The 27,247-nt window shown below is 40.6% G+C and overlaps 2 protein-coding genes and 1 long non-coding RNA gene across 4 annotated transcripts; 2 read left to right on the top strand and 1 right to left on the bottom strand.

Moving 5' to 3' along the window:
* Nucleotides 1–1,849: 1,849 nt before the first annotated feature.
* On the bottom strand, nucleotides 1,850–9,128 carry LOC144517269 (uncharacterized). Its single transcript, XR_013501914.1, has 3 exons — nucleotides 8,911–9,128; nucleotides 8,203–8,253; nucleotides 1,850–2,202 (listed from the first exon to the last, which is right to left on the bottom strand). It is a non-coding gene; the product is annotated as an uncharacterized LOC144517269 (long non-coding RNA).
* LOC144517268 (selection and upkeep of intraepithelial T-cells protein 2-like) lies at nucleotides 6,236–8,145 on the top strand. 2 transcript variants are annotated; one of them, XM_078249277.1, is made up of 3 exons: nucleotides 6,237–6,586; nucleotides 6,704–6,817; nucleotides 7,621–8,145. In XM_078249277.1, exons 1-3 carry the CDS (start codon nucleotides 6,307–6,309, stop codon nucleotides 7,749–7,751), a joined length of 525 nt encoding a protein of 174 aa, XP_078105403.1. In that variant the 5' UTR covers nucleotides 6,237–6,306; the 3' UTR covers nucleotides 7,752–8,145. The 2 variants fall into 2 exon arrangements, with proteins under 2 accessions (XP_078105404.1, XP_078105403.1); XM_078249278.1 differs by lacking the exon at nucleotides 6,704–6,817 and having other exon boundaries at nucleotides 6,236–6,586.
* rbl1 (retinoblastoma-like 1 (p107)) lies at nucleotides 8,882–26,867 on the top strand. The gene is made up of 22 exons (XM_078249274.1): nucleotides 8,882–9,319; nucleotides 11,666–11,799; nucleotides 12,970–13,173; nucleotides 13,432–13,496; nucleotides 13,826–13,954; nucleotides 14,556–14,719; nucleotides 14,949–15,013; nucleotides 15,131–15,305; nucleotides 15,683–15,849; nucleotides 17,574–17,686; nucleotides 17,820–17,923; nucleotides 18,276–18,413; nucleotides 18,592–18,756; nucleotides 18,908–19,046; nucleotides 19,588–19,818; nucleotides 19,994–20,190; nucleotides 20,890–21,066; nucleotides 22,422–22,493; nucleotides 22,868–22,955; nucleotides 23,545–23,693; nucleotides 23,797–23,961; nucleotides 26,374–26,867. Exons 1-22 carry the CDS (start codon nucleotides 9,158–9,160, stop codon nucleotides 26,566–26,568), a joined length of 3,198 nt encoding a protein of 1,065 aa, XP_078105400.1. The 5' UTR covers nucleotides 8,882–9,157; the 3' UTR covers nucleotides 26,569–26,867.
* Nucleotides 26,868–27,247: the final 380 nt, after the last annotated feature.

Below are 27,247 nucleotides of genomic sequence, written 5' to 3'. Positions count from 1 at the left end.
GACACAGTACATTACAGTAACATGTTTTGGGGAGGACCTTAAAGGTCCCATGGCATGAAAATTTCACTTTATGAAGTTTTTTAACATTAATATGCGTTCCCCTAGCCTGCCTATGGTCCCCCAGTGGCTAGAAATGGCGATATGTGTAAACCGAGCCCTGGGTATCCTGCTCTGCCTTTGAGAAAATGAAAGCTCAGATGGGCCAATCTGGAATCTCTTCCTTATGAGGTCATAAGGAGCAAGGTTACCTCCCCTTTCTCTGCTTTGCCTGCCCAGAGAATTTGGCCCACCCATGAGAAAGAGAGAAACATCATGGCTTTCAAACGAGCAAAGTGGCAGGTGGTCAAGGCTACAGTATTAGGGGACCACTAAGGCCTATATAAAAGAGACTTCAGATACAGTATTAGGGGACCACTAAGGTCTATATAAAAGAGACTTCAGATACAGTATTAGGGGACCACTAAGGTCTATATAAAAGAGACTTCAGATACAGTATTAGGGGACCACTAAGGCCTATATAAAAGAGACTTCAGATACAGTATTAGGGGACCACTGAGGTCTATATAAAAGAGACTTCAGATACAGTATTAGGGGACCACTAAGGTCTATATGAAAGAGACTTCAGATACAGTATTAGGGGACCACTAAGGTCTATATAAAAGAGACTTCAGATACAGTATTAGGGGACCACTAAGGCCTATATAAAAGAGACTTCAGATACAGTATTAGGGGACCACTAAGGCCTATATAAAAGAGACTTCAGATACAGTATTAGGGGACCACTAAGGTCTATATAAAAGCATCCAAAGAGCACCATGTCATGGGACCTTTAACAAAAGGATAGAACACTGCTCTCTTCTGTCTTTCAGGCTGCTTTGTTAAAGCTTGTTGGTAAAATGCAAAATCATTAATAAACTCAAACAGGCTGATGAAATGAAAAACACCATATCTAAGTTTGCTTTGTAAACATCATCACATCCCCCTTCACCATACCTAGAGATTGGCATGGGGTACTTTCCATAAAATCATCTCTCAATGCAAATCAAACCAGCTATTAGGCTAACTGAAATAAAACCATGCCAATCTCTAGGTATGGTGAAGGGGATGTGATGATGTGGGGCTATTTTAATTCCAAAGGCCAAGGGAACTTTATCAGGATGCATAGTATCCTGGATCCATGAAATAACTGGCCTTTAAAAATAAAAACCTGCCTGCCTCTATGGGAATTTAACATAGGGGTGTACTTACTTATGCCCCCTGTATTTTAAGGAAGAACATTTATTTATTTACGATACATTAGTCATTCACAAAGAAAATTGGCGTCCTTAAAGGTTGGATTTTTCCTCATTTTTTTAATTAAGGCATTAAGATCAATTTCCAAAAGATGATTTTTTTATTCCTCTTTTTAGTCAACTTTAGCATGGGTGTCCTAATTTGTTCACATGACTGTATACCAAAAGCTGGGCATTGTCACTAATAATACATGCACTCCTTTACCATTTCTCCATAGGTAAAAGGCTTTTTATGTTGTCCTAAAAACTCAAATGCCCACTGTTGCGCTGTGAGAGAGTGAGACAGGACTCGTATAGGTTCTCTTAATAAGTAGACATTTTGAGTTGATGGTGTAGGCTATAATCGAGTATCTAGGTTGGGGAGCATTGTTGGCTTCTTCTGGGTAGCAGCTCATCTAGGAGTACAGGGGAATGAAGAGGCAGCAAAAGGCGCTATCAATAGATATGGATGCATAAAACAGCCAAGTGTAAGAGCTTAATAACACCAGGAATAGCAAAAAGTTATGGCAAAAAGAATGAAAGGAGGAAAACAGAGTTATTTTATTTTTTTAGGAGGCTTTAATTGAATGCACCAATTTTCACAAATAGAGAAGCCTCATGCAAGCAGAGTTGTCAGAAACTGGAGTTAGATCAATCATTGAAATCAACTGTCATCACGAATCCGAAGATTGTGAAGCAGCAACATTTCTGCTCGATGGTGTTTTAAGCCCCCAACGTCTCCTTCCAGGCAGCGCTGTGACCGTTGACTTCAAGGCACCTAACCCTAACCTTAACCATTGCCTAATCCGACGTTGGGGGCTTAAAACACTGATAAACAGCATTGCTCCATCGCCCTGAAGGATCCTCAGTCAGTGCAGTTCTACAGATGGCCTGTGGAGAGCAGCAGTCCGCCTTTGACGCTTCTAGTCTGCTGCAAATTCCATCAGAAAAAAAAAAACGAAAGTAAATGCATGTTCTCTTAATACAGCCATACATTCTGCCCACTATTAAACACACAGAAGAGAGGAGACTGTTAGGAGCTACAATAATTAATGCAATTATTAAATCGACAAGATGAAGTTTCTACCGCATCTGCTGTGTTTGTGTCTTCTGTGTTTGTTTGGAAACACATTGTGTGATGATAAAGGTAAGAATTATTAACTTTGTAGTTTATGAGGGCACGGCTTTTTTAATTAGGTAGGCTAATAAAAAAACTAAAGAAACTGTGTCTTAAAAAGCTATACAGAGCTTTTTGTCATATATAGTTTATATAGTTGTGTGTGTGTGTGTGTGTGTGTATATATATATAAGATAAGATTTAAGAAGACTTGGGCGAGAATAGAGATTTGGTTATCTAAGTATACTAACAGAAAAATCATATTCTCTCCAAAAATGTGTATTTTTTAAGATATAGAGGGAATAAGATATCCAACTAGTTGGCAAATACTTTTTTCCTCTCTTATCTTTAAAAAATTGATATTGCAAAATGTATGTAATGTATTATCTGTGTATTGAAAGATCAATGTCAGAGGACAAAAATAAAAAGGAAACTATTTAATAGCCAATGGAGCCAAATGTATAATGCCCTCTAGAGCATGTCTTTAGAACCCGTTTATTATTTTATTGTATTTCACTTATTTGTATTTATTTTATTTTGTTGTCGTGTGTGTGTGTGTGTGTGTGTGTGTGTGTGTGTAAGTGTGACCTGTCTTGAATGAGGACCAGCGCGGGGTCGGCGGGTAAATGGGGACGGGGGTTGGAGAGGTGGGCGGTTGGTAGGGGTGGGTCGATATAATCAATAATAAATATTGAGGGAAGCATAGTATATAAAAATAGAGATGAAATTCTGACAAAACTCAGATTTTGATGACATTTTGAAATTTGTCTTTATTTCTTTCTTTTTTCTTCACCTTTATTTGATGTACTTCCTGGTACCTAATTATGATGACCCACAGAAATGAATAAAAATAAATAAATTTAAAAAAAAGTACAATCAATCACTTATAAAGTACAATTACAGGATTAGATATGCAACACTGATATTTTTTGCTCCCCCCTTTCTCTCTTTTTTTCTTTCATACAGTATATAAGCATATTTTAATGGGAGGAAAAACAAAGAGAAAGCACCCTTAATTACACCTTGTTTGATTAACCACTGCAGCATCTAAATGACAATTTTACAGACAAGTTGTTTAAAGAGTAATTAAACCTCCAAACCACTTCTTTTTTTTTAGCTGAAAGCCAATAAGGGAGTGTAAAGTAGTTTGTTAATGGATTAATGTCAAAATCTTGACATTTTATTGCATAGTAGACATATTGTGTACATACATAGTGACTGCCCATCTTTTGCAATTTTCCCTTAGGCTGATCTGGTGCCAGCTTTTGTCATCAAGCCCCCCTGCCTGCTGTTAAAAAAAATAAATAATAAAGTCTCCCGCCCATTGATGTAATGGATGTAATCAGATTTTTATGCATCTAGTTAATATTATACATCCTGGCTTCTGACTCTGCAGATCAGCAGATTGTGGAAAAGTTACAGAGGGGGGCGTGTGCATGGTCCCCTCTGCTTGTGTTGCCCATATTGATACTTTTTAAGGCTCTACTTTTTAATAACTATTATTTACTAGCCTACTCAAATTCTGAGAGTTTGTGTCTGTCATCTAGGTAACATAGAGATGTCTGTGACTTATTCTTACAAAGATTGATTGCTCCATAAGTGACAAACTGATGTTTAAAGACACACTACATCTATGACATCAACATTTCTTCATTCGTTTTTATGAACATTGGAGATTTATTTAGTTGTTTACGGTAGGCTACTCTATATAGTAGAAGATGCAGTGGAACAATGTTGGTGTTAAGTGAGCATAAATGAGAGTGATGGACTTCATAATGTCCCACAAAGCAATTTGTGGGACATTATGAAGTAACATTATAAAATGTTATTATACAATTTTATAATAGCCTAATCAAAATTAAACAATTTATAATAACAATATTAATGATATATATAGCCTATATACATATGACAAATATAGCCTATACATATTAAATATATAAATATACAAATATAAATATATATATATATGAATATATGAATATATGAATATATATCACTCAAGACAGGTCACACTTACACACACACACACACACACACACACACACACACACGACAACAAAATAAAATAAATACAAATAAGTGAAATACAATAAAATAATAAACGGGTTCTAAAGACATGCTCTAGAGGGCATTATACATTTGGCTCCATTGGCTATTAAATAGTTTCCTTTTTATTTTTGTCCTCTGACATTGATCTTTCAATACACAGATAATACATTACATACATTTTGCAATATCAATTTTTTAAAGATAAGAGAGGAAAAAAGTATTTGCCAACTAGTTGGATATCTTATTCCCTCTATATCTTAAAAAATACACATTTTTGGAGAGAATATGATTTTTCTGTTAGTATACTTAGATAACCAAATCTCTATTCTCGCCCAAGTCTTCTTAATTCCTTTGCAGTACCAAAAGGCACGCATAAGGGAGTGACCATATAGGTTACATTTTAAACATATATCTGATGATGTGTTATCAAACGTGTTTATTTTATCTCTAGTATAGTATATTCTTGTCATTATCTTAAACTGTATTAGTCGTACATTTTCATTAATAGTTCATTTGTATGTTAGTGACAAGCTTTCTTTCCATTTTTCTTTAACGTCAACCCCTAAGTCTTCCGTCCATTTATTGTATATACTTTGTAATAATGTATCACTGCTTTCCATGCTTATCAGTAAATTGTACATAGAGCCGATCAGCCTCCTTTTTTTTGTTGCTTTGGCTTAATATGTTAGACATTTCAGGGCTAATGTTCTTTTCCAAATCAAAATTGCAAGTAATCCAGTTTTTCAGTTGCATATACCTAAATAATTCTGTATCTTTTAGGTTATATTTGCGTTTTAATTCACTGAATGGTGCAACAGTGTCGTGGTTTGTGACATTTGACAACTGCTGGATTCCACCTTTTATCCATGTTTCCCAGTAAAGCTGCGTGCTCTGTATATTTATACATGGATTGTTCCAACTTGAAATATGCCTGGGAAGCCCTATTTCTTGATGGAGAATTTTTTTATTTTATTCCAGGCCTTTAATGTACTATTAATAACATAATTTGTTGATTTGATGTTGCCCTTAGAAAAAGGTGCTAGCAGTAAACTGTTGCACTGTTATTGATTGTTTTCTATGTCTATCCATGGATCTTTGTTTGTTTTATTTATTATGTGTTCAATATATAAGAAATTACTGAGTTTACCTCTTTAAAAAAGGTTTTAGGAGGCGTTATAGAAATAGTTAAATAAGAATTTCGGTAGCCACATCATCTCAAAGAGGTTTACTCTTCCTATTAAAATAATCTTTAAGTCTTGCAACTGCCTAACATCCTTCTTTAAGTCTTTCACAAGTGGAAGAAAGTTATCTTTATACAACTGAGTCTTATCATGGCTAATCTTGGTTCCAAGATATTTTATATATTTTTTTCTGTATCTGAAATTGTGTGAGATTCTCCAAGTCCTTTTTGCAAGAGTCTATTGCCAACAGCTCCCTTTTTGCAATGTTCATTTTATAACCTGAGATCCCTGAAAAGGTTGTAATTATTTTCATAACGTGTGGAACTGAGGTGACTGCATTGCTTAAGTAAAGTAATAATTCATATATATACAAAATAAGCTCAATTTAAACTTTTTTTACCAATGTCTATACCTCCTATCTCTTTTGTCTCTCTAATTTTTTGAGCCAAGGGTTCAATTGCTAATGCAAACAATGATGGTGAAAGAGGACATCTTTGGGCAGTTCCTCTAGTTAATGAGAGAGGTTTTGATAGAATTCCATTTGTATAAACATATGCTTTAGGAGACTTGTACAGGGTTCTAATCATATTCATAAAATTTAATGGAAAGTTGTATACCTCCAAAAGTGATTGATTGTACTGTGTTTACAGTTGCATCTCCAGAGCCATATGTCACATTACAGTCTATGGTCACAGCACAGGCTATGGTCCCAATGCTTGGTCAAACAGAGGACGGGGTGCTGCTGCAGTGTGAAGTTCGAGGTGCTTCTCCAAAACCTAGATTAGAGTGGCAGGACAGTGCTGGAAACATCCTTCCTGCTGAGGAGACACTGGTCTCAGAAAGAGGAGGCCGCTTCTACATCATCCTCCAAACTACTGTGACCAAGACCGACCACTATCGCTGTGTTGTCACACAAGAGGAAATAAACCACGAGACAGATGCTATGACTTATGTGCCTGTTTGTGGTAAGGTTCCTCCGTGAGCTGTTCATGTGTTTTTGCAGCATGTTTGTTTAAACTAATCATCTGAACATGATATGTTACATTCTGAGTGTTACATTCACTTTTTGTGATGTGTTTCAGACATCAACACGACCATTAGGGCCAGGGTAGTATTTCATGTTGTAACTGGTATACTACAATTCCTGATAGTAGCTATGGTCACAGTTGCAGGGATACACTTAAAAAGAACTATGGGTAAGTTTAAATAATATTGTACAAGATATCCGTCCAGTCTTGACAGTTGTTTGTCTTCTCAGATATGAACCATTCTGTTGGTATTTAGATTAATGCAAAATCCACTGAGAATACATTTATATATAAGGCCTCTGGTTCTAATAAAGAATATATCAAAAAAATATACAGCAAAGTTATGACTGTATGTAGGAATGAGTCCTAAAACCCAGAAATGAGTTAGCATTTTTGCACTTTCAGTTCCCTCGTCTCCAAACCAATGGGTTTTTTGAATGGCTTGTTGGTTAGATGCTTGAAATAAGGTGTGTTAAGCACAAGCTCAAGAGATTTTCACGTTTTGTCCTGTTCAGACCGGTTCTGGTCCTGTTTATTATTGAAGCAAATGATACTATAAATCTTTTGATTAATGCAATAACTGGTTCCGTAAAAGGCATGTCACAGGAATATATAATAAAATGATTCACAAATGTTAGAGGCCTAATGCAGAGATGTTTTAGGCCTTAACTGTACATCTCAGACCAAAACCCTTGTGACTAACAACCACAATTAATAGTCTAAATACGGGCCCTTAGAGAATGCCTATGTACAGGGTCCCTGGTCAGGAGCTGCAGTGTAACCAGGCCTGAGACATGAGTAACCTAAAAGTGATCAATTCAATTTGATTATCAATTCCAAACTGAGCGTTAAGTCGTTTCAAGCAGAAAAAATGTATAATACTTTTAAAAATGTGTGTGAGGGTTAACAGCCTGAATATGATAAATAAAGTTTGGATTTTCTTAAATATTATTTTGTGTTGTTTCCTGCAGGTTCAAAGACTCCAAAGGAAAATGAAAATCAGCCACTGATTGAGGATACACATGGCTCAGACCAAGACATCGATGGCTCAGACGCAGTAGCCCCCCCACCCCCGAATCTGTCGTCTGACAAGCAGCTCTGAAGTACAGTATACTGGTGACAGTTTAATGCCCTTTTGTTAATCACTATACTGAATAACTTCATTTGCAGTTTTGTAAGTTTTAGGGTTTGTCTAAATATTTTGATTTTTTTTTTTTTTTTTTTAAGTAAACTATTTTTCCAACTTTCACGTTATATTTAGTAACGTTTATTCATGTCATTCTAATAAAATAGTTGCAGTTTTCCCAACATAACTATTGATGTCCCTTCAATTCCTTTAATTCTGGAAAATCTGCTATATAGTATAGTAACCTACTGTACACTATGTTTCTTTTTGGAGTTAAAAAGTGTGGTCTTGCACCGTTTATGTTGTTGACTGATCCTGCTGATCAGTCTTCAAATATTACTATTTTATTGAATAAAACATGCTGACATTATTATTTGTGGTGTGGCTGTTTGTTCAGTTAAAAATGTAAGGAATAAAAGTGATTTACCTTCTTGGTCAATTTCTTAGACAATCCCCTGGCCCCACCTGACCTGCAACACTTTGAAAAAGAGATTTTGTAATGTTAATGTCACTTACGCAAAGGTTTATTAATAATAATAATAATAATAATAATAACAAACATCTTCATTAGCTTTCATGGAAGATCAGAAGAAACATAAACAGACCATGTTTGTGATCATATCTGATATTACCACGGATGGATTAAGAGAAGGGATATTGCAGAAATAAGCAGGACCCCTCTCATACATCCACAGTAGAGCTTCATAAACCTGTTGTCCCAGTTCATTCTGGGAGCTTTCCACCTAACCATGGATGTATTATATAAACCCAACCCATGGATGTTTCACTCTTCTTATATACTGTCTATGGTTGATGGTTTCACTACCCGATGTGAGTCGAGTGCAGATGTGAGTTGCGCATGCGTCACTTTGCGACTTCACGTAGATCTGTCTTGCTGTTAGCCACCCAATATTTATTATTTAGCGTAAGGCATCACATTTTCACGGCATGATCCCTGATGTCAGTTCTAGATTAGAGGCTGAAGTAGCCTACAATGACCTGCTAACGAGAGACTTCTGTAATGTCCGCCCCCACCGCAGCGGGCACGCGAACCGGTGACCGAATCTATTAACTCGGTAAGCCAACCAACGACCGTCCGGTTCTTATATACTGTCTATGGGTTGAACCGACTCACGTAAGAGCCGGTTGTCCCTTCACTAGTTGGGGTAGGCGAAGGGGGTTGGGTGAACAGCTCTCGGAGTCCGACGCTAGCTTCTCTTCTGATTGGTCGCTGCTCAGCAGTTTTCGCGCCAACGCGCTGCATTGTGGGTATGGTTAGCGGAAGTACGCGAGTCATCTATGGTGGAAGCTCAAGTTGGGGTCGTGTTTTGAATGTAAAGTCTGGGGGGGTTTTAATCTTTTAAAACTGTAAGTTTGTAGGAATGCGGGGCGAAGAGTCGTCCGATTCGGAGTCGGGGAGGATGGAGGAGAATTCGGTCCGGAGGAGTTTGGAGACGTTGTGTCAGGAGCTGAACATGGACGAGCAGACTGCCACTGAAACCATGGAAAACTTCACTGCCATCTGGAACACATACACACTGGAGGTAAATAACGTGAATGTCCTCTGACTATGTCCTCTCTGTCTTCTAACTGACGTCCTCCGCGGCTGTGTAACGATCCAACCTGCTGTTAACTCACAGCTACGGCGTTAATGAAATATCAATAACTTTCATCGTGCTGTAAACTAATCACAGGAGCAGCGTGGGACACAAACACTGGGTTAAAGGGGCTTCAGCTAACGAGTGTTTTCACGATCTAACGCTAATCTTTCTATTATTCATTGATGATCCTGCTCAGTAAGGTTTAATCATGTATTACTCAGTATAGTATCTAGACTATCGGTATAATCACATCAAGCTTAATATGGTTACTGAAGATTGTTTACTTCCAGCGGTGGATCGTAACTAAGACATACACCTCAGTACAATTTGGAGGTAACCGTTACTCACTTTTTTCTGTTTTCCTACTTTATTATACTACTCCGCTACACTAAATGGGGCAACTATTGTACGTTTTTACTTCATTTAATGTATTGGCTAACTTTAGTCAACGTTACTTTGCATTAATGATACAATGTAATCAACATTTAACCTACTTATAAACCTTAAAAATATGCAAGAAAAAGTCCTGAATTCGAAATGTTACTTTAGTAAAGGTACAGGAGTATTATCAGCAAAATGTAAGTATCCAAAGTAAAACTACTTGTTATGCAAAATGACTCCATTCAGATGGGGCTAATTCTAATTATTTTATACACTTTCAGTTAGTTTGTGAACTTTCTTTATTGATTGAAAGTTCCCATGGCAGTATACTAAATAATTAAAATGAGTCCCACCTTTACCAGCTGCAATGATGAACACATTAATGCTTCAATAATTATAATCCAATAATATATAATAGTCTGAAATCGGCATTATCCCAGTGAGTACTTTAACTTTGGGTACTTTTCTACTTTCACTTGCAACGGCATATTTCTATACTGTGTAATTGCTATTTATTTATTTTTTTAACTTATTTCACCACTGTCAACATCTGACTAGTCTCGCATTGCCAGACCTTCTTGCGAAGCGCTGCGGAGGAGGGTCTGACCAACAGCTAAACAAGACAACTGAGACAAGCATCTTTTAATAAAAACAATAAAACACCTTTTTAAATAGAGCTGCAATTTATGGTCATTATTGATTAATCTGATTAATCATTTGGGTTGTAAAATAGTCAAACTTGACATGTCACTGTCAGCATATCTGTCTGCACACACTATAAGACAGTTATTTTCCCAACCTTCATCCAGTGATTTCATCATTATTGAAAGCAGGGATCCAAGATATTACAGAATCAGCATTACACTTCCAAGGTGTCAGATAGTAGAGTGAAGTAGCAGCAGCTGGTTAACACACTGGTTAAATAGCCCTTTATGTATGCACTCAGCTAACAGCTGCTTTGGTCCTGTGTCAGTCTACAATGTGACATTTACCAGTTTGAATTGTCATAAAATATCATTGGTCACTGTGGTGGCAGAAAAAAAGAATGCTATTTTCATTAAGAATTCATGTTTTTTTTTGTTACCTAAGCCTACCTGTAATATCTGATATTTTCAGTTTCAAAGTAACTGATACCCATAGCATTACGGGTTTATGTCAGTTGTGCAAACCAGGTCAGAAAACATCAGGTATTCCTATTGGGTGGTAATTAAATGGTTTAAAAAGAAGAAAATAATAAATGTATTCTGTTGCTGTTCGACACGTATCAAATGTAGGGTTATAATATGACAGAACAGAGGAAAAAATGTAATCAAAATGTACTATTACCCAAGGTAGTATATGCACATTGCTTGTCCAATCAACAGTCTTGAACCCAAACATATATTAATTAACCGGTATGTAAAACATAGAAAAGCAACAACGTTGACATTAATCAGCATCTCCTTTTTGAAACTTGTCAGACAAACACTAATAATTTGCTGATATTGTGGCACATAATTAATGCCCCCTGCAGTAGATTTCGCGTGAGCTAATTGTTCTTATTATGATCTTTTTTTGTTACGGTTTTCATTAACCTTCAAATGCAGCAACATTTTGACTTACTGGCTCCTCATTGAGCCTCATTGATAAACAACCAGCTGTATTTTCTGCAATAAAAAAAAAAAAAAAAGATAATTTTAGCACAAAGCAACCAAACCTTTTGAAGCTGTTTTCCTTTTGTTGAATTTGTACAGTGACTTTAACTACACAAGACATTGTGTTTCTCCTTCGAGACATAGTACTGTTTTGCTGCTGTTGTCTGCAGATTTTCATGCTCTTGTTGTGTGTGTTTGTTCGCTTAAAGTGGATCAGTAACTGGCGAGCTTTCTGTTCATGCACAATAAAGATAGTGTGTGTGTGTGTGTGCAGGGAGAGGTGGTCCACTGGCTGGCCTGCTCGCTGTATGCAGCCTGTAGGAAGGGCTCCACTCCCACAGTGGGGAAAGGGTTGATGGAGGGAAACTGTGTCTCTCTCACCAGGATCCTCCGCACCGCCAAACTCAGGTCAGTCTCGGTCGATGCTGCACTACCTTGTGTTAAAGACAACGCGTACCACGTAAACCTTTTTAAAGGGGTTAGTTGATAATGTAACGGATAGGTTCACCGTTCAATCTTAAACTCAGCTGACGGTAATGTCTAGTCAGTATCTTCCAAAATGACAAATGTCTTAAAATACAGTTCCAGATGTGTTTCTTACTGAGCTGCATTTGATTGAGAAAGAAAGACGTTTGTACTAAAAGTCTGAAACTGGAAGATATCTAGATATCCATTTGACTGGCTGATTAACCGTTCATGTTTGCTCAGAACAAGCAGCACTTCCTATCACTTACTTTGACATTGCTTTAGGAAGGGATATGCATATAAACATGCCAATATTGTGTTAAGATGGACTCGGAAAAACGTGAGCTCATCTTTTAAACGACTTGGTGAGGCGAAAGTGTACCGAGGTAATCCTCTTGTTTACTGAAGTGAAACAAAAGCTGTAAAACATCCAAAGAACTGCGTCATATACCACAAACGAAAGCTGTATTTAAAAAGTCCAATATGGAATACATTGTATTTACAGCTTCACAAATGTCTGATCTGTGACGGAGGATGCAAAAACAGTTCACTGTCTAGCAAAAGTATCAGTTGAGAAAGCTCACATTTAAGGATTAGTAAAGCTGGGTGAAAAATTCACATTATTTTCTATTGTAATATGTGACATGACAGTATATCTGATATTTTGGGTTCCACCATTTATTTGATTCAATTCAATGCTTTTCATATCATGGATAGACATGAAATGGTTCCATTTTTAGTCCTTTTAATGACAGGACAGCTGAAGAAATGAAAGGGGGGAGAGAGGGGGGATGACCTGCAGCAAAGGGCCGCAGGTCGGAGTCGAACCCCTGGCCCGCTGCGTCAAGGAGTAAACCTCTATATATGGGCGCCTGCTCTACTAACTGAGCTACCCGGGCGCCCATTAAAGGAGATTTTAAATGCTTTTACATTCAAATCCGACCTGTGACAATTTCCTGCATGTCTCTCCCCCCCCCCCCTCTCCTCTCCTTTCTCACCTAGCTGTCTTGTCAAAAAAATTAAAGGTGGAAAAGCCCAAAAAGAAAAATCTTAGAAACCGTGTTGATATGTTATGTTTTGGCTTCGGTTTGTTGCTCCTGACACCTCCCCCAGTCTGATCCAGTTCTTCTCTAAGATGAGGAAGTGGGCCGACATGGCCAGCCTCTCCCAGAGCTTCAGGCTGCGCATGGAGCGGCTAGAGCGCAACTTTGAGGTTTCTACGGTGATTTTCCGCAAGTTTGAGCCCATCTTCATGGACATGTTTCAGAACCCACAGGGAGGGGAGCCGCCACGGCAACCACGCAGCAGGAAGCACAGGCACGACACGCACACACACACACACACACAACACACAACAACACAACAATTCCCACTACTTAAATGTTCATGTTTAGATGATTTCCCCCATTATTCTACAATAAGTAAAAGTTAGAAATGAACCTGCACCGCTCACATTTAGAGACACCTGTTAATGGTGTGTGTGTGTGTGTGTGTGTGTGTGTGTGTGTGTGTGTGTGTGTGTGTGTGTGTGTGTGTGTGTGTGTGTGTGTGTGTTTTTTCTCTTTGGCTCTGCAGGCGACTGCCGTGTCACATCAGCGATGTGTTCAAGTTCTGTTGGACTCTGTTTGTCTACACCAAAGGTACCAAGAAACCCAACCAACTTTTGTTAACGTTAGGTTTTTACTGACAGCAGTGAAGCTATCTACTGTAAAGTCTCCGATACCGTTTTTAGTTTGAATTAAGCACTAAATGAACCACGTCGCATCTCAATATAGTGTTTAAAGAAAAAAAACAACAAATCCTCACATCTAAAGATCTAGAACCAGCTAAATGTAGGCCCTTTTTTCTTGAAAATAATTAACACAATACAAACCGATGGATCAGTTATCCAAAAAGTTGCTGATTAATTGTATTATCATATTTATATGTATTTATAATATGTATGTATATCAACTGTGTGTTTGTACAGGTAACTTCAGTATGATCGGTGATGACCTAGTCAACTCGTACCACCTGCTGCTCTGCTGTCTGGACCTGGTGTTTGGAAATGCTCTGCTCTGCTCCAACAGGAAGGACCTCATCAACCCCACGTTCAGAGGTACTGTGTGTGTGTGTGTAAGTGTGTGTGTGTGTGTGTGTAAGTGTGTGTGTGTGTGTGTGTGTGTGTGTGCTTAGACTGGACATAATTAAACGTTTCACCGGAACTTCTTCAGTAGGTTTCCTATAACACTTTTTTTTATGAACACCCGGCCGCCAATCTGAATCAAGTATTCACCCAGACCGTGGTAGAACGTATGTAGATGCAGGTGCAAATGCAGACACCGCATTGTGATCAGATGCCAGCCAAGTTAAATGACATCCGTACAGCGTGACCACATTCTTAAAGAAGACATCTGCCCAACAATTTGAAATGCCGCCTAATTCTGCCTCTTCCTGCCAGCTCCAACAAGTCCACCAAAAGCTACAAGTAGCAGCAATAGCTATAAAGTCTTTCCACACAAAAAAGTGAACGAAATGGCATTGCTTTTCTAGGGACACACTGGGGTAGTTGACAAGTCTGCCAGCTCTGCCTCACTAATTTGCAAAATAAAGATCGCAGTCGGAGTGGGCAGGAGTCCTCTTTAAGCACGTTGACACGCTAGTCTAGTTTGTGTACTACTGGCATGTACGCTCATTTGTGTGTGTGTGTGTGTGTGTAGGTCTGCCGGCTCTGTACCGCGCCGACGGCCACGTTTCGCCAGACGAGCCTCCTCCGTGTGTGTTGGAGAGGTTATGCGAGCTGCACGACGGGCTGGTGGTGGAGGCCAAAGGCATCAAGCAGCACTACTTCAAACCCTACATACAGAAACTGTATCAGAAGCAGGTACACATTCTCTCACACATGCATATATTCATTCAGGTTTTTTTCCTGTGTGTTTAAAGTGCCCTCCTTTCTTTCATACTCACTTTATTCCTATCTACACATTTCTATTTTGTACTTGAGTTTTTCAAATGATTTCCAACCCCGATTTTGACCTATGCGAGCCAACAAACTACTTCCATCTAGCCGTTACCGTAAACTCTCCTTGGTCTTGACTTCTTTTCCCGATCAGATCCTGAAAGGCAACGAGGAGCATTTGACAGAACTGTTGGATCCTCAGAGCTTCATTGATAACAAGTAAGCTACTCGGGGACAAAAGGTCAAGAGTCGCTTTCAGGGAAAAAGTTACTGTCCTTATCCTGTCCCACTTTCCCCTCACTCTGTCTGTCTGTGTGTGTCTGTGTGTGTGTGTAGTAAAGCCATAAACAGGGAGTATGAGGAGTACGTGTTGACAGTGGGAGATTTTGATGAGCGGGTGTTTCTGGGAGCCGATGCCGACGAGGAAATCGGGACTCCGAGGAAGATTGTTCAGGAATCTTCTGCCAGCCAGGCGAACGCTCAGAGCCAGCTGCAACAACATGTAGAGAAGGTAAACACACACACACACACTTTTAACAACATGTACAGAATATACCAACATACAAACACTTGGCTCTAGGCACAACACATTAAAAAAACAAATGTATAGTTTCATTATTAAAATAGTCAGGTTACTGTAGTTTTTATTAAACAAATAGGAGGAAATAGTGCATTTGTTTGGGACTATTTCTAGTGTCGGATGAATCCACATCTGGTGCTCTAGAGCAGTAGTTCTCAAACTTTTTTCAATATTGTACCCCCTTTGAATTGCTTTTTTAAGCCAAGTACCCCCTGACCAGCGCAAGACATTTTTGGTAGGAAAAAAAGTCTATATAAAGAGGTACAATACATTGGGAGAGGGACAAAGTACTCTGTGTGTCTCTGCAGTCGGGCTCTCTCGCTCCCTCCACCCCTCTGACGGGACGAGTCTACCTGAAGGAGAAGGACCTGCTGGTCACGCCCGTCTCCTCGGCGACGCAGAGTGTCAGCCGGCTGCAGAGCATGGTGGCCGGGTTGAGGACGGCCCCCAGTGAAAACCTGATTCACATCTTCAAGTCAGTTCCTCTTTTTGTCTCTTTGCTTCTTGCTTCTGCATCTCGTCTTGTTCGTTGCAGTCGAGCTGTGCGGAACATCATTGGACCGGAGTGGAAAAACAGTGGAGTGGATAAGATTATCTATACCTGTAGATTTGAGGAACCAAGCCGTTTTAAATTCTAATCAAATGTAGTGCAAGATCAGAGGAAAGTATAAAGAACCCACTATATTGCTTATTTTCTGTTCCGTTGCTCTGCTCGGGTAACGTTAGGAACAGCAACATCTCGCCTCCGGTCGGACTGACCGCTAGTTTGGGTGGTGTCATTTTCTTTAGTCTGTGCCCCAACAGGTGAATTAGACCTTCAGCCTAACGTCAGTCAAAGTGTTGACAAGTGAAAGCATCAAGCGTGCATTTTAGACGAAGGAGATGAGAGCATATCCAGGGGTCCGTTTCAGAAAGCAGGTTTAGTGAAAACTCTGAGTTTGTTAACCATGAGATGAGGGAAACTCTGGGTTTTTTGTTTCAGAAAGAGAGGTAAGTTAACCTCAGAGTCAGTTACTATGGTAACTGAGTCTGTGAACCTAATCTGGTCGGGAGCAGGTTTTCTTCAAGAAACCTCGCGTTTCTCTCAGTCTCCTCCCTCTGACACAGCGCGCATTCATTTCCTCATTCATTCAGTCTGTATCAGGCGCATTTTAGTGCAGTTTATCTGCATGAATAAAAAAAACGTATTGGTTTATGTTAGGCAGATTAAAACGTTTTTTTTTCTCAAACATGTCATGTCCTTTTGTCGACGATGCCGTTGATGAAAAAGCTGTATTACTTCACAGAGAGTTTACGTCGGGAGATGATATTGAGTCCCGACTAAATGTATTTTCATTTCCAGATAACAGATTTGAGAGGTATTTTCTTCACAGTCCATCAGATATGTAGATACCTTATCCGTCCTCATATCACTAACATCCACCATCGTGGACAGGCTTTTACATCCCAGCAGATTCTTTGTGTCGCATTATTTATTTGTTTTGCAAACGGCAGTTTTCTTTACAGGTGATGCGGAGCATATTAGTAAAGCCACTGTATGCAGGGCCGTCAGAAAAGTGTGCCTTGTATTGTTCCCTGGACACAAACCAGTGAGAGCCATTAAAAAGAATGAAATGTTAATAAATAAATGATTATAAATTATATTTCTGTTAATGATCATGGTGCTGCAGCCTCAGAATGGGATATAGTAGTATCTTACTTTTTCGCCCGCAGGATTGCACCTAAATGAAATTATAGGTGTAATACCATTCCAGTTTTATAGGTTACCAGTGATTTAAATATGAAATGAATACACTGTTAATGCGTACGCATTGACTCGAGCAGCAATTTTCTCCCACACCAATTCTCTCTCTGTTGCAGCAGCAGCCGCTGTCTTGCTTTTTTAACTAAATACATGTTCAAACTCGTTGTTTGTGCGCATGAGTATTTCCGCCGACCCGTTTGTTCGTGGTTGTTACCATGGTGAATCGTAGTATCATGGCTCCATTCATGCTGCCTTTTTATTGTGGTGGTGCACGCGCGTGAACATACTCGGAGTTGATTGAAACTCATATTAGCTTTTCGGGAACCGAAAACTTAGAGTTTCCATCTCAGGCTAAATTGGAGTTTTCTTCCTGGAAGTTATTGTAAACAAACATTGCGATTGGGTATATAATCATACAGTCTCCGTAGTAACAGTGTGTCCTGTGCTGTTTGAAGGTCTTGCTCCAGAAATCCCACAGAGTCCATCCTGGGCAGAGTCAAGGCACTGGGACAGACCTTCAAAGAACATTACACCAAGGACTCAGAAGACATGCCCGGCTCTCACATAGGTACAACACACACCACACACCCCTCTACCTTACTGCCTCAGTTGGGACAACCTGGGACACATTATATATGTGTATATGTAACGGTACATAGCTGCATCTGTGCAGTATATAAATAAAGGTTCTTTTCTTTCAGACTTTGCAGAGAACCGCCTAAAGCTGGCTGAGATCCTCTACCACAAGATCCTGGAGAACGTCATGGTGCAGGAGACCAAACGGCTGCAAGGCAAAGACATGAGTGTAAGCAGCAGCCACAAAAAAAGTGTTTCATAGTCTGAACTCAAAGTTCCGTTTACCAGCTATTTTAAGTGTATATATTCTTCTTCTTCTGATTATTATTTCAATCAGATGTGTTTAAAAGCTATTATGAGGCTATTCTGTTACAGGAACTTTTTCATGAGCTTCCGTGCAGGAGTCTTTCATTTGCTTTCATGTCTACTGTAAATATTTCATAAAAATTGCCCCAAATTCTGCTTTCCCTCCCTCATTTCATAAGACGTCTCCAGGTGTGTGTGTTTTACTTGTTGGCTGCCATATGGAGGCGGGATTTTTTTGTTTGTACTTTAAATAAATATAAAATCTGTGTGTTAAGGTGTTATTGGAGCAGGATATCTTCCACTGTTCCCTGATGGCATGTTGTCTGGAGGTGGTGTTGTTCTCCTACAGCTCCCAGAGAACCTTCCCCTGGATCATCAACATCTTCAAGCTGACCCCATTCTACTTTTTTAAGGTCACACGCACACACACACACACACTCAAAAACATACATACTTTTACATCTTTAAACTGCCGATGAAGTCATTTCACTGACCCTCCTCATTGTGCCACCTAAAACAAAGTTGCATCTGTTTGCCTCCATTTACGGAATAGTTAGAATATGAATATAACTGGATTTATTGGCTGTTCAGGTGATCGAGGTGTTCATCCGCTCAGAGGAAGGCCTGTCCAGAGACATGGTGAAGCATCTGAACCTGATCGAGGAGCAGGTTCTGGAGAGCAGAGCGTGGAGCGCAGACTCTGCCCTGTGGAGCGTCTTGCAGGCTGCCGGGAACAAGGTCCCCACCGTGGAGGAGGTGGGCAGGAGAAACACACACACACACACACACACACACACACACATCAGAGAAACGCACACACATTTTTATATACAGCAGGGAAGTGCTCCAAATGTTTTGCTTCCTGTCTCCCTCCACTTATTAACTCTCTTCCCTCATCTCTCTCTAGGTGAATTTTTCCTCCAGTCTGGACTCTGGCTCTGGTTCTACCAGCGGAGGTCAGTCCCACCTGCCTCTGGTCGCCCTCTCCCCCATCATCCACCCCCGCATCAGGGAGTTCAGATCAGGCCTGGGCAGCGCACGCAAAGGTGGGTGTTCAGCTGTTTAGCTACATGGTTTGTGTAGTAACATATGAGCTAGGGTTGCACAATAGATCGTTTTTTTTTTTTTATTATTGTCATCGCAATATTAACTGGCCCATATCGCGAAAGGCTGCGACAAATCCGTAGACTACTGCATTTTTTTTATTTTAAGATTATTTGTTGGGCTTTTCCGCCCATAATTTTTGACAGGTCAGCTAGGTGAGGAAGGGGAGAGAGAGGGGGAGGGCATGCATAAACCTCTCAGTGTATGTGCGCCTGCTCTACCCACTGAGCCAACCTGGCCACCGACTACTGCATTTTAAATGTAACCGTCCGTCTTCTTCTAGTGGTGCCTTTTTTATATTCACTTCAATGTTCAATTTGTTCGATTATTGGAGAAAGTTGGAAATGATTTCCTTTCATTTGTTTTAAATTCAACAAGCAATTTGTGGTATTTTGGCAGAATACCTCAAATACATATCTTGCAGCCCTACCATGAGCTATCAACTTTTAATATCTGTTTTTTTTTCTTTTTTTTCCCTTCCAGATGTGCCTCCCTCTCCACTGTCAGTCCATGACCGGTACAGCTCCCCGGCAGCTGGCAGCGCTAAACGACGGCTCTTCGGCGACGACCCTCCGGCCGCCCCGACACCAGGGGTGGCCCCCATCGGGAGCCCGATGACGTCACCGGCCAAAAGGTTGACGTACGGCTCAAGCAGCACCCTGAGGATCGGAGCTCAGGGCGCCCAGGCCACCGTCCTCAGTTTCCCACTGCAAGGTAGACCACACACACACACACACACACACACGCAGGTTTACATAACTGAACACCAAGAATATGAAGGAGGTGCTGCACAACGGCTCATCAGCTGCTCGACTCTCATACTCCTCATCACGTCTGCTTACCAATGAAACGGATCAGCTGAAACAAGGTGTGTGTGTGTTTTTTCCAGGTTTGAATAGCGACCGCACTATCACACTGATCCCGGTTCAGCCGTGCGACTCCTCTGGTACCATCACTGCTCAGTTCCTGCTGACCGCCTCGCCGAGCCGCCCTGCCATCGCCTCTGCGGCTCCCCCAGCCTCCGACCCCCAGGCAGGCATCAGTCGGCCGCGACGTACAGGCTCACTCGCTCTGTTCTTCAGGAAGGTAGGGGGGGGGTGGAAAGAAAAGAAAATTTGGCTTGAAAAATGACTGAAATGATTTCAAAATGATCAAAATACTTTAATAGATTCATTTCCTGATGATTGACTAATTGATTAAACGCTGCAGATCTATTCTCCACTGCTAGAACTGAAATAGTGGAGAGAAAAAAACCATTTCTGAACTTGATCTGAGTTTGTTTTTCCACGTTAACGCTTGTGGTTACTTACTTGTGGTTAGTATTATGATCGGAACCAAGCAGTGTATTTGCACGTGTTGAGGCCAGTGCTGTCCTACAGACATTTCAAAGTACTTTTTGGTGTCAGAAACTCTGATTTTTTTTTATTTTATTACAATTTCAAAGGTCCATCTACCTTGTATGATGCAGTATTTCAGCATCCCAAAACTTCTCTGGTGCATCTTTTGATAAAACTTAAAAACCCTGTCAATGCCTTTACCAACCAGTGTAGCTTTTTCTCTAACTTGTGTACTCAAAAGTTTATTTATTTTTTTAGGACTTCTAAGACGCTGGTTTAAGATTTTCTTGTTTTGTGAGTTTTGCATTTGTCGTTCATGACCTAATTAAATCGGAGATCATTCCCACGTCAGGTCCTCCAGCTTGTCTGATAGAATATACACCTTTCCCGTCTGTGTTGTTTTCCTCCACGTGTTCCATTCCTCTGAGCCGCGTGTGTCTGTCTGCAGGTGTACCACCTGGCCAGCGTACGTCTGAGGGATCTGTGTGTGAAGTTGGACATCTCGTCGGAGCTGCGAGGGAAAATCTGGACGTGTTTTGAGCACGCGCTGGTCCACTGCACGGGTCTGATGCGGGACAGACACATCGACCAGCTGCTGCTGTGCAGCGTCTACATCATATCCAAGGTGAGAAAGCTTCAGATTGAATTAATAACATATGCGAGGCAATGTTGTTGCCTCACAGGCAAATGCAGTATGTTTATGGCAGCTTAACAAGATTTTAATATCTGAATGAATATGTTGTTCTTGGAGGGAAATGTGTTTTCAGGCAGCTTCTCGGAACACTGTTTCTGTGTTGTGCAGAAACCCTGACTGTAATTACGGACCTGCCAGAGAAAACATTTTTTTTTACTTTATTCACGGAATCCTTGACACGTTTCCACCTCTACCACAATGTAAACTGTAATATTCAGCACAAACGGTAGATTACAGCGTTGCACAGAGATGTTTCTATGCATTAAATTAAGATTTTGGAATGTTACAAACTACACAACTTTGTTTAAATGCTTTAAGGAATTATGTATTAAATGAGAAACTTTTGAACATTAATCCCCAGTAACAGATGGTGTTATGTGGGCGGGACATTAAGTCAGACTCGGAGGGACAGACGCAGAGCTGTAGAGGAGCCAATTCAGTTACCCGGCTTCACCTAACCTAACAACCGCGGTCCCGCATAAGCTGTGACACGACGCTGGTTAACAACTAGTTCAGTCAACCCAGGGTTTTCCAATCTAGAGATGCGCGCGTTCACATAGAAGAGGCGGGGTTTGTTCCATATGACCAAACGCAAACATGGACAAGTCTACCAAAGCCGCGTATTTTACACAAGAAGAGCAGACGGTAATCCTACAGAAATATGAAGAACACAGACACGTAATACAGGCAAAAAGCAATTCAGTCGCTGCTTCCTAACGCAGGAAGGATAGCTGGCAAATAAATAATTGCTGATGCTGTAAATGCGTAAATTCCAAGACTTATCAATATCACTTCCTCATCAGTCAGGCACAACAAGATCTGACCATAATTACACATTAACTTTTCATAAACTGTTGTGCTGTAGCCAAAATTCTTTCAGTTGCAACCTTGGCAGTTAAGTGACCGTGGGGGATATATATATAAAAACATAATTCAGTGGCCGGGTTGGATCAGTGGGTAGAGCAGGCGCACATATACTGAGAGGTTTATGCCTCAATGCAGAGGTCCAGGGTTCTGAAACCTGTGAGGATTTCCTGCATGTCTTCCCCCTCTTTCTCTCCCCTTTCTCACCTAACTGTCCTGTCAAATTAAAGGCGGAAAAGCCCCCCCCACCATAATTCAAACCGATGTGTCGCCCTCGGCAACATACGGCTCAAGAAGCTAACAAAGATACGCAATTCCCTACAAAAATCTGTATCTTTCATAAAGATACCCATCAGGGAATCATCATCAGAAAGCCAAATACACTGGTTGTAATCCCTGTGATTTCTGTTCCTTCCTTGCAGATCACCAAAGAGACGCACACCTTCCACGACATCATGAAGTGTTATCGCAGCCAACCACAGGCCAGCAGCCACGTAAGAGACGCAATTTACAAACCACTGAAAAACATCATACAACAACAAAACCGACAATAATAAAAACTATTTATGTGGTGCTTTCGTTTTATAATTACAAAGTGCTGAGACAAAAACAGATTGTGATTTAAAAACATACAATTAGTAGTAAAACGTTGGTAGTAATGGTATTGATTTAGTTTGTACTTGTAAACTAACCCTGTGATCATGACTGTCACGGAAGAAGTGCAACAATGTTTGAGTTGTGATTGGCTCGCTATAGAAAGTTTGTTTTTCGACTAGATGGAAAAACTACACAGAAATACTTGTAAGTCGGACTTGTAAAATGATTTTATTAGTGGAAGCTTACTCTGTGTGTGTGTGTGTGTGTGTAGGTGTACCGCAGTGTGTTACTGCGTCGCACTCCCATGGAGCAGGTAACCGATGAGAACATGGAGGTGGATCCTGTTTCGGGCGGCGAATGTAAGATCTCAGACACAAATGCTTGATAAACACACTGACTGTTAGGATGTTGGCATGTGGGCAACTTAAAGTGAAAAGTGATTTAAACGATGAATCGATTATAGAGCTCAACAGTCCCGCCCACAGCCGGTTCCGGAAGTAAGAATACAATGCAATTTCTCCATTGACAATTGGAGTATAAGCCATAAAATCATAACCGTCGATGGTAGACTTAAAACCATCTATAACATGACTAAGCGATTGTATATGCTCATATAGATGCCAAAGGTTCATGGGGCACCAACCTTGTTTAGAGATAAATGTCTTTTATTCGCGATGTCTTGGATAAGTACTTCATTACCCACAATCCTGAACAATCCCACAGTCCCACAGTGATGCCTCTGATTTGGTTAAGCCCTAAACTAACACTCTTTTCACTTTCATTCGATTGATTTATTGACTAATGATCAGAAAACCCAACAGGATTCAGCTAATGATGACATCCTGACATCAGAGCGGCTGGAGCCTACAAATGTTTGGCTTTTTCTGTTTTGATAAATCACTTAAAACTGTGTGTGTGTGTGTGTTTGTGTGGGTGTGGGTGGTACAGCTGCAGAGAAACCCAATCCGGTCTCAGGAGACGCAAACTCGGACCAATCAGAGGAGGAGCAGCGTGGTGACCTCATCCAGTTCTACAACAACGTCTTCGTCCTGAAGATGAAAGGCTTCGCGCTGCGTTACGCCACCCACGATAACCGGGTACGACACAATAACCTGCAGGAATCTGTTCGGTATAATACAATTAGCACAATCCACTTAACAAACACTTACATAATCTGACTGTGTGTGTGTGATCTTCCAGGCGGACGCTCCTCCTCTCTCTCCGTTCCCATCGGTTCGGGCTCAGCCTCTCTCTCCTCGTCGGGTTTCTCAGAGACACTCGCTGTACGTGTCCCCTCACAAGAACTCTGCAGGCTGCCTCACACCAAACTCCTACACCTACAGGATCAACAGCAGCCCATCCAAGGCAAGGACACACACACACACACACACACAGATGAGGGTTTTATTGCAAGCTGGGAAAATTGTGTTCATCACATTTGTACGTTACACAGCTGACTCTATTCTCCTGCAAGTTCTGCAAAGCCTGAAGTTATGTTGTCTAAAGGCCGTATATGTAATTGTCCTGAATAGAGAAATCTAGCATTTGGATTATTAAATTGAGCTGCAGGCTTCATCTTCAGTGCAAAAGGCATTTAATCGGCACCGAAATGAGGCACCAAAGTCTGCGTTGCTGTTCGGTTTCAGTAGATACCGGTCGTTTAGGCACCGGTGCCGTATTAGCGCCAGCTCAAAATACGGTGATACGATTTGTCACTTTAAACTACGCGAAAATCGGGTGACAGCATTGAGTCCACTCGTTGACGGTTGACGTGCAGTAGCCGTCTCAGTTTTGGATTTTGTTACAAAGGTCTTGTATTTCTTTTGCCTTTCCTAGGATTAAGTTCATACCGTAATAAAATTAACTGTTACTAATGTAGGCTAATTAAAAACTGACCGGAGCCTGTCGCTGGACGCACCGGAGGACCGAGACACAAAGTAAACACGCCTCTCTGACCGGTATGGGGAGGGGGTTGGCGGTTAAACTGAGCGGAGGATGTGCGGAATGTGTCGGAACCTGGCTGGCCGCTCGGCGCCTTCAGACAAAGCTCAAGCTAACAGGTTAACGGCTTATTATTAACGATTTATTAATCTGCTCGGCATGTGTCTTAAAACAAACGGAACGAGCAGCCGCCAGACTCTAACATCGGTTGATCCGTGCAGGACTTCACTGTGAGCGGACTGTTCAGACACGGTGTGACCGGCAGGTAACGTTAACGGTTAGCTGATACTGAGGCAGAGCTGCAAGGAAACGCTGAACTGAGCTGTGTGTTTTCAGTGTTCAACACTGCTGCAGGTATTCATGCACGACTGTTGTTGGTGATTTCCAGAGGTGGAAGACTTACTCACATCATGTATTGCAGTAAAAGTAGAAAAAGCAATGTTGCAAATTACTTGTCAGTTACAAGTCTGTACGTTCAACATCTTCCTTTAGTAATAGTACAAAAGTATTATCAAAATATACTTAAGTACCAGAAGTAGAAGTGCTTATTATGCAGTGTAATATCTTATTTTATTGGATTATATTATGATCCAATACATTGTATTAAATATGATCATTTAAATGCTGTATTTAATTCAAGTAGCCTACTTGTACATAATTATTTTCTAGGGTTTAAAATGTATACAGTAGAGATGTTCGCCTCCGATACTGCCTAAAACGCTGGTATCGGGAAGTACTGGAGTTTATGCACCGATCTGATACCACGTAAGAAAGCCCTAAAGAAAATCTACGTTAAAGTAGTTTATTTATAATAATATATTAATAAAAAAGTTCTGTGGCGTTCATTGTTTGTGTTTGTTCATGTTTCACAAAGAGTTTAACCTGAGCCAGACCGACAACAAAGATAGAAATAATATCACAACCATACAGGGATAGTAGGATACAGCTGTTATACATCATATCATCCATACAGGGATAGTAGTATACAGCTGTTATACATCATATCATCCATACAGGGATAGTAGTATACAGCTGTTATACATCATATCATCCATACAGGGATAGTAGGATACAGCTGTTATACATCATATCATCCATACAGGGATAGTAGCTGTTAAAACATAATAAAATATATGACACACTGGTATCGGTACTCGGTATCGGCCGATACTCAACTTCAGGTATCGGAATCGGTATCGGGATGCAAAAAAATTGTATCGGGCCATCTCTAGTTTACAGATTTGACATTTTCCCCTCATACTTCTGTCTGAATGGGTACGAAGTTGGCACTGCATTTCATTTGAAATGGTATTAAAAAGCCTTGAGTTGAAGTTGGAGGATCCTGGGGGGGCCCTGTTATTGTTGGTGTTTGTTTGCTAAATGTGACTTCTTCATTGTAGCCTAGGCTGTACAAACATCACGAAAAAAAATGATAGGAATTGTATAGTAGGCCAATTTTGGAACAATATTATAGGAATTTTATAGAAATAGGCTACTATAGGCCTAGTATTTTGGGACATACTTTAAAAGTATTACAGTATTTTGGAGACTGTTATAAGACTGTAGGCTACTGTAGGAACATGGAGGCTAAGGTTATTCTAGAGATCATAAGTAACCTGGGCTGGTTGGCAGGTCTGGAATAGGAAGGTTTCAGCGAAGGTGCATGTGTTCTCACAAGACGGATCTTAATTCATCCTGAGGGAAATTCTTTGTGCTGCAGTTCAGAGTGAGAAAGCGTGCAAATATACAATATCAATAAGGCGCTTACCCAAAATCTACACAATGAATAAACTCTGTCTTTCTGCTTCGTCCTCCTCGGTCTGTCTCTCCATCCAGGAGTTATCCGACATCAACCAGATGATCCGGCAGGGCTCGGCGAGCCGGAAGAGGGCCTTCACCATGGAAGGGGACGTGATGATGTCGTCAGCGTGCGACTCCCCCAGCAAGAGGGCGTGTCCGGAGAACGGCAGCAGTCCCGACGTGCTGCTGAAGAGACTGCAGGACGTCGTGTCCGAGCGCCAGAGTCACTGACGGGCCCGACGGGTGCCGAAACACGTAAAAAAAACATTAAAGTAATGAATTAACTTTCATTACAGAACTGTTCCCCACTTTAAAAAGCTAACTCTTAATGACGAATACGAGACATCAAGAGTCTTTTTTTTTCTTTTTTTCTTTTCTTTCATCACTTATGTCCCTAAAATTGTGACCTTTTTTAAATATATTATGACCTGAGGGTCATAGAACCGGAGCAGCACATAATGGCACAAATCATGCCATTTAGTTTTATCCAAATAATCCCACTTCTGGTGTCACAACCCCCCTCCCCCAAACAGTTTGACTTTGATACAAATAATAATGTCTAGAATGTGATATATGAGCCACATCAGGAATCGGAACACACAATCACTGACAGCCTTCACTTGTTTAACCTTTTCCCTCTGTAGTTCTGTCAAGTAGCTCAGGTGAACTTGAGCTCAAGTGTTTGAGCGTCTTCACGCACCCATCTCAGCGTTGCACTACTGTGTGCACACTACACTACAATGTCCTGAGTGCTTGAATTCTCAGGCTGCTAAACATTTGCAGCTGCCAGATGACGGCACAAGCAGCTGTTTCTCTTCAAGGGGGGGACCTAAAGGGTAGCTTCCAATCGCTCAGTCTTTATTACGCGGTGCCGAAAAGTTCCAAATCAAACTTTTTGAAGATGTGAACG

This window comes from Sander vitreus, chromosome 4 (genome assembly GCF_031162955.1).
Source record: "Sander vitreus isolate 19-12246 chromosome 4, sanVit1, whole genome shotgun sequence".
NCBI lineage: Eukaryota > Metazoa > Chordata > Actinopteri > Perciformes > Percidae > Sander > Sander vitreus.
The sequence above is the reverse complement of the archived record's forward strand: the minus strand, read 5'-3'. Positions and strand labels throughout refer to the sequence as shown.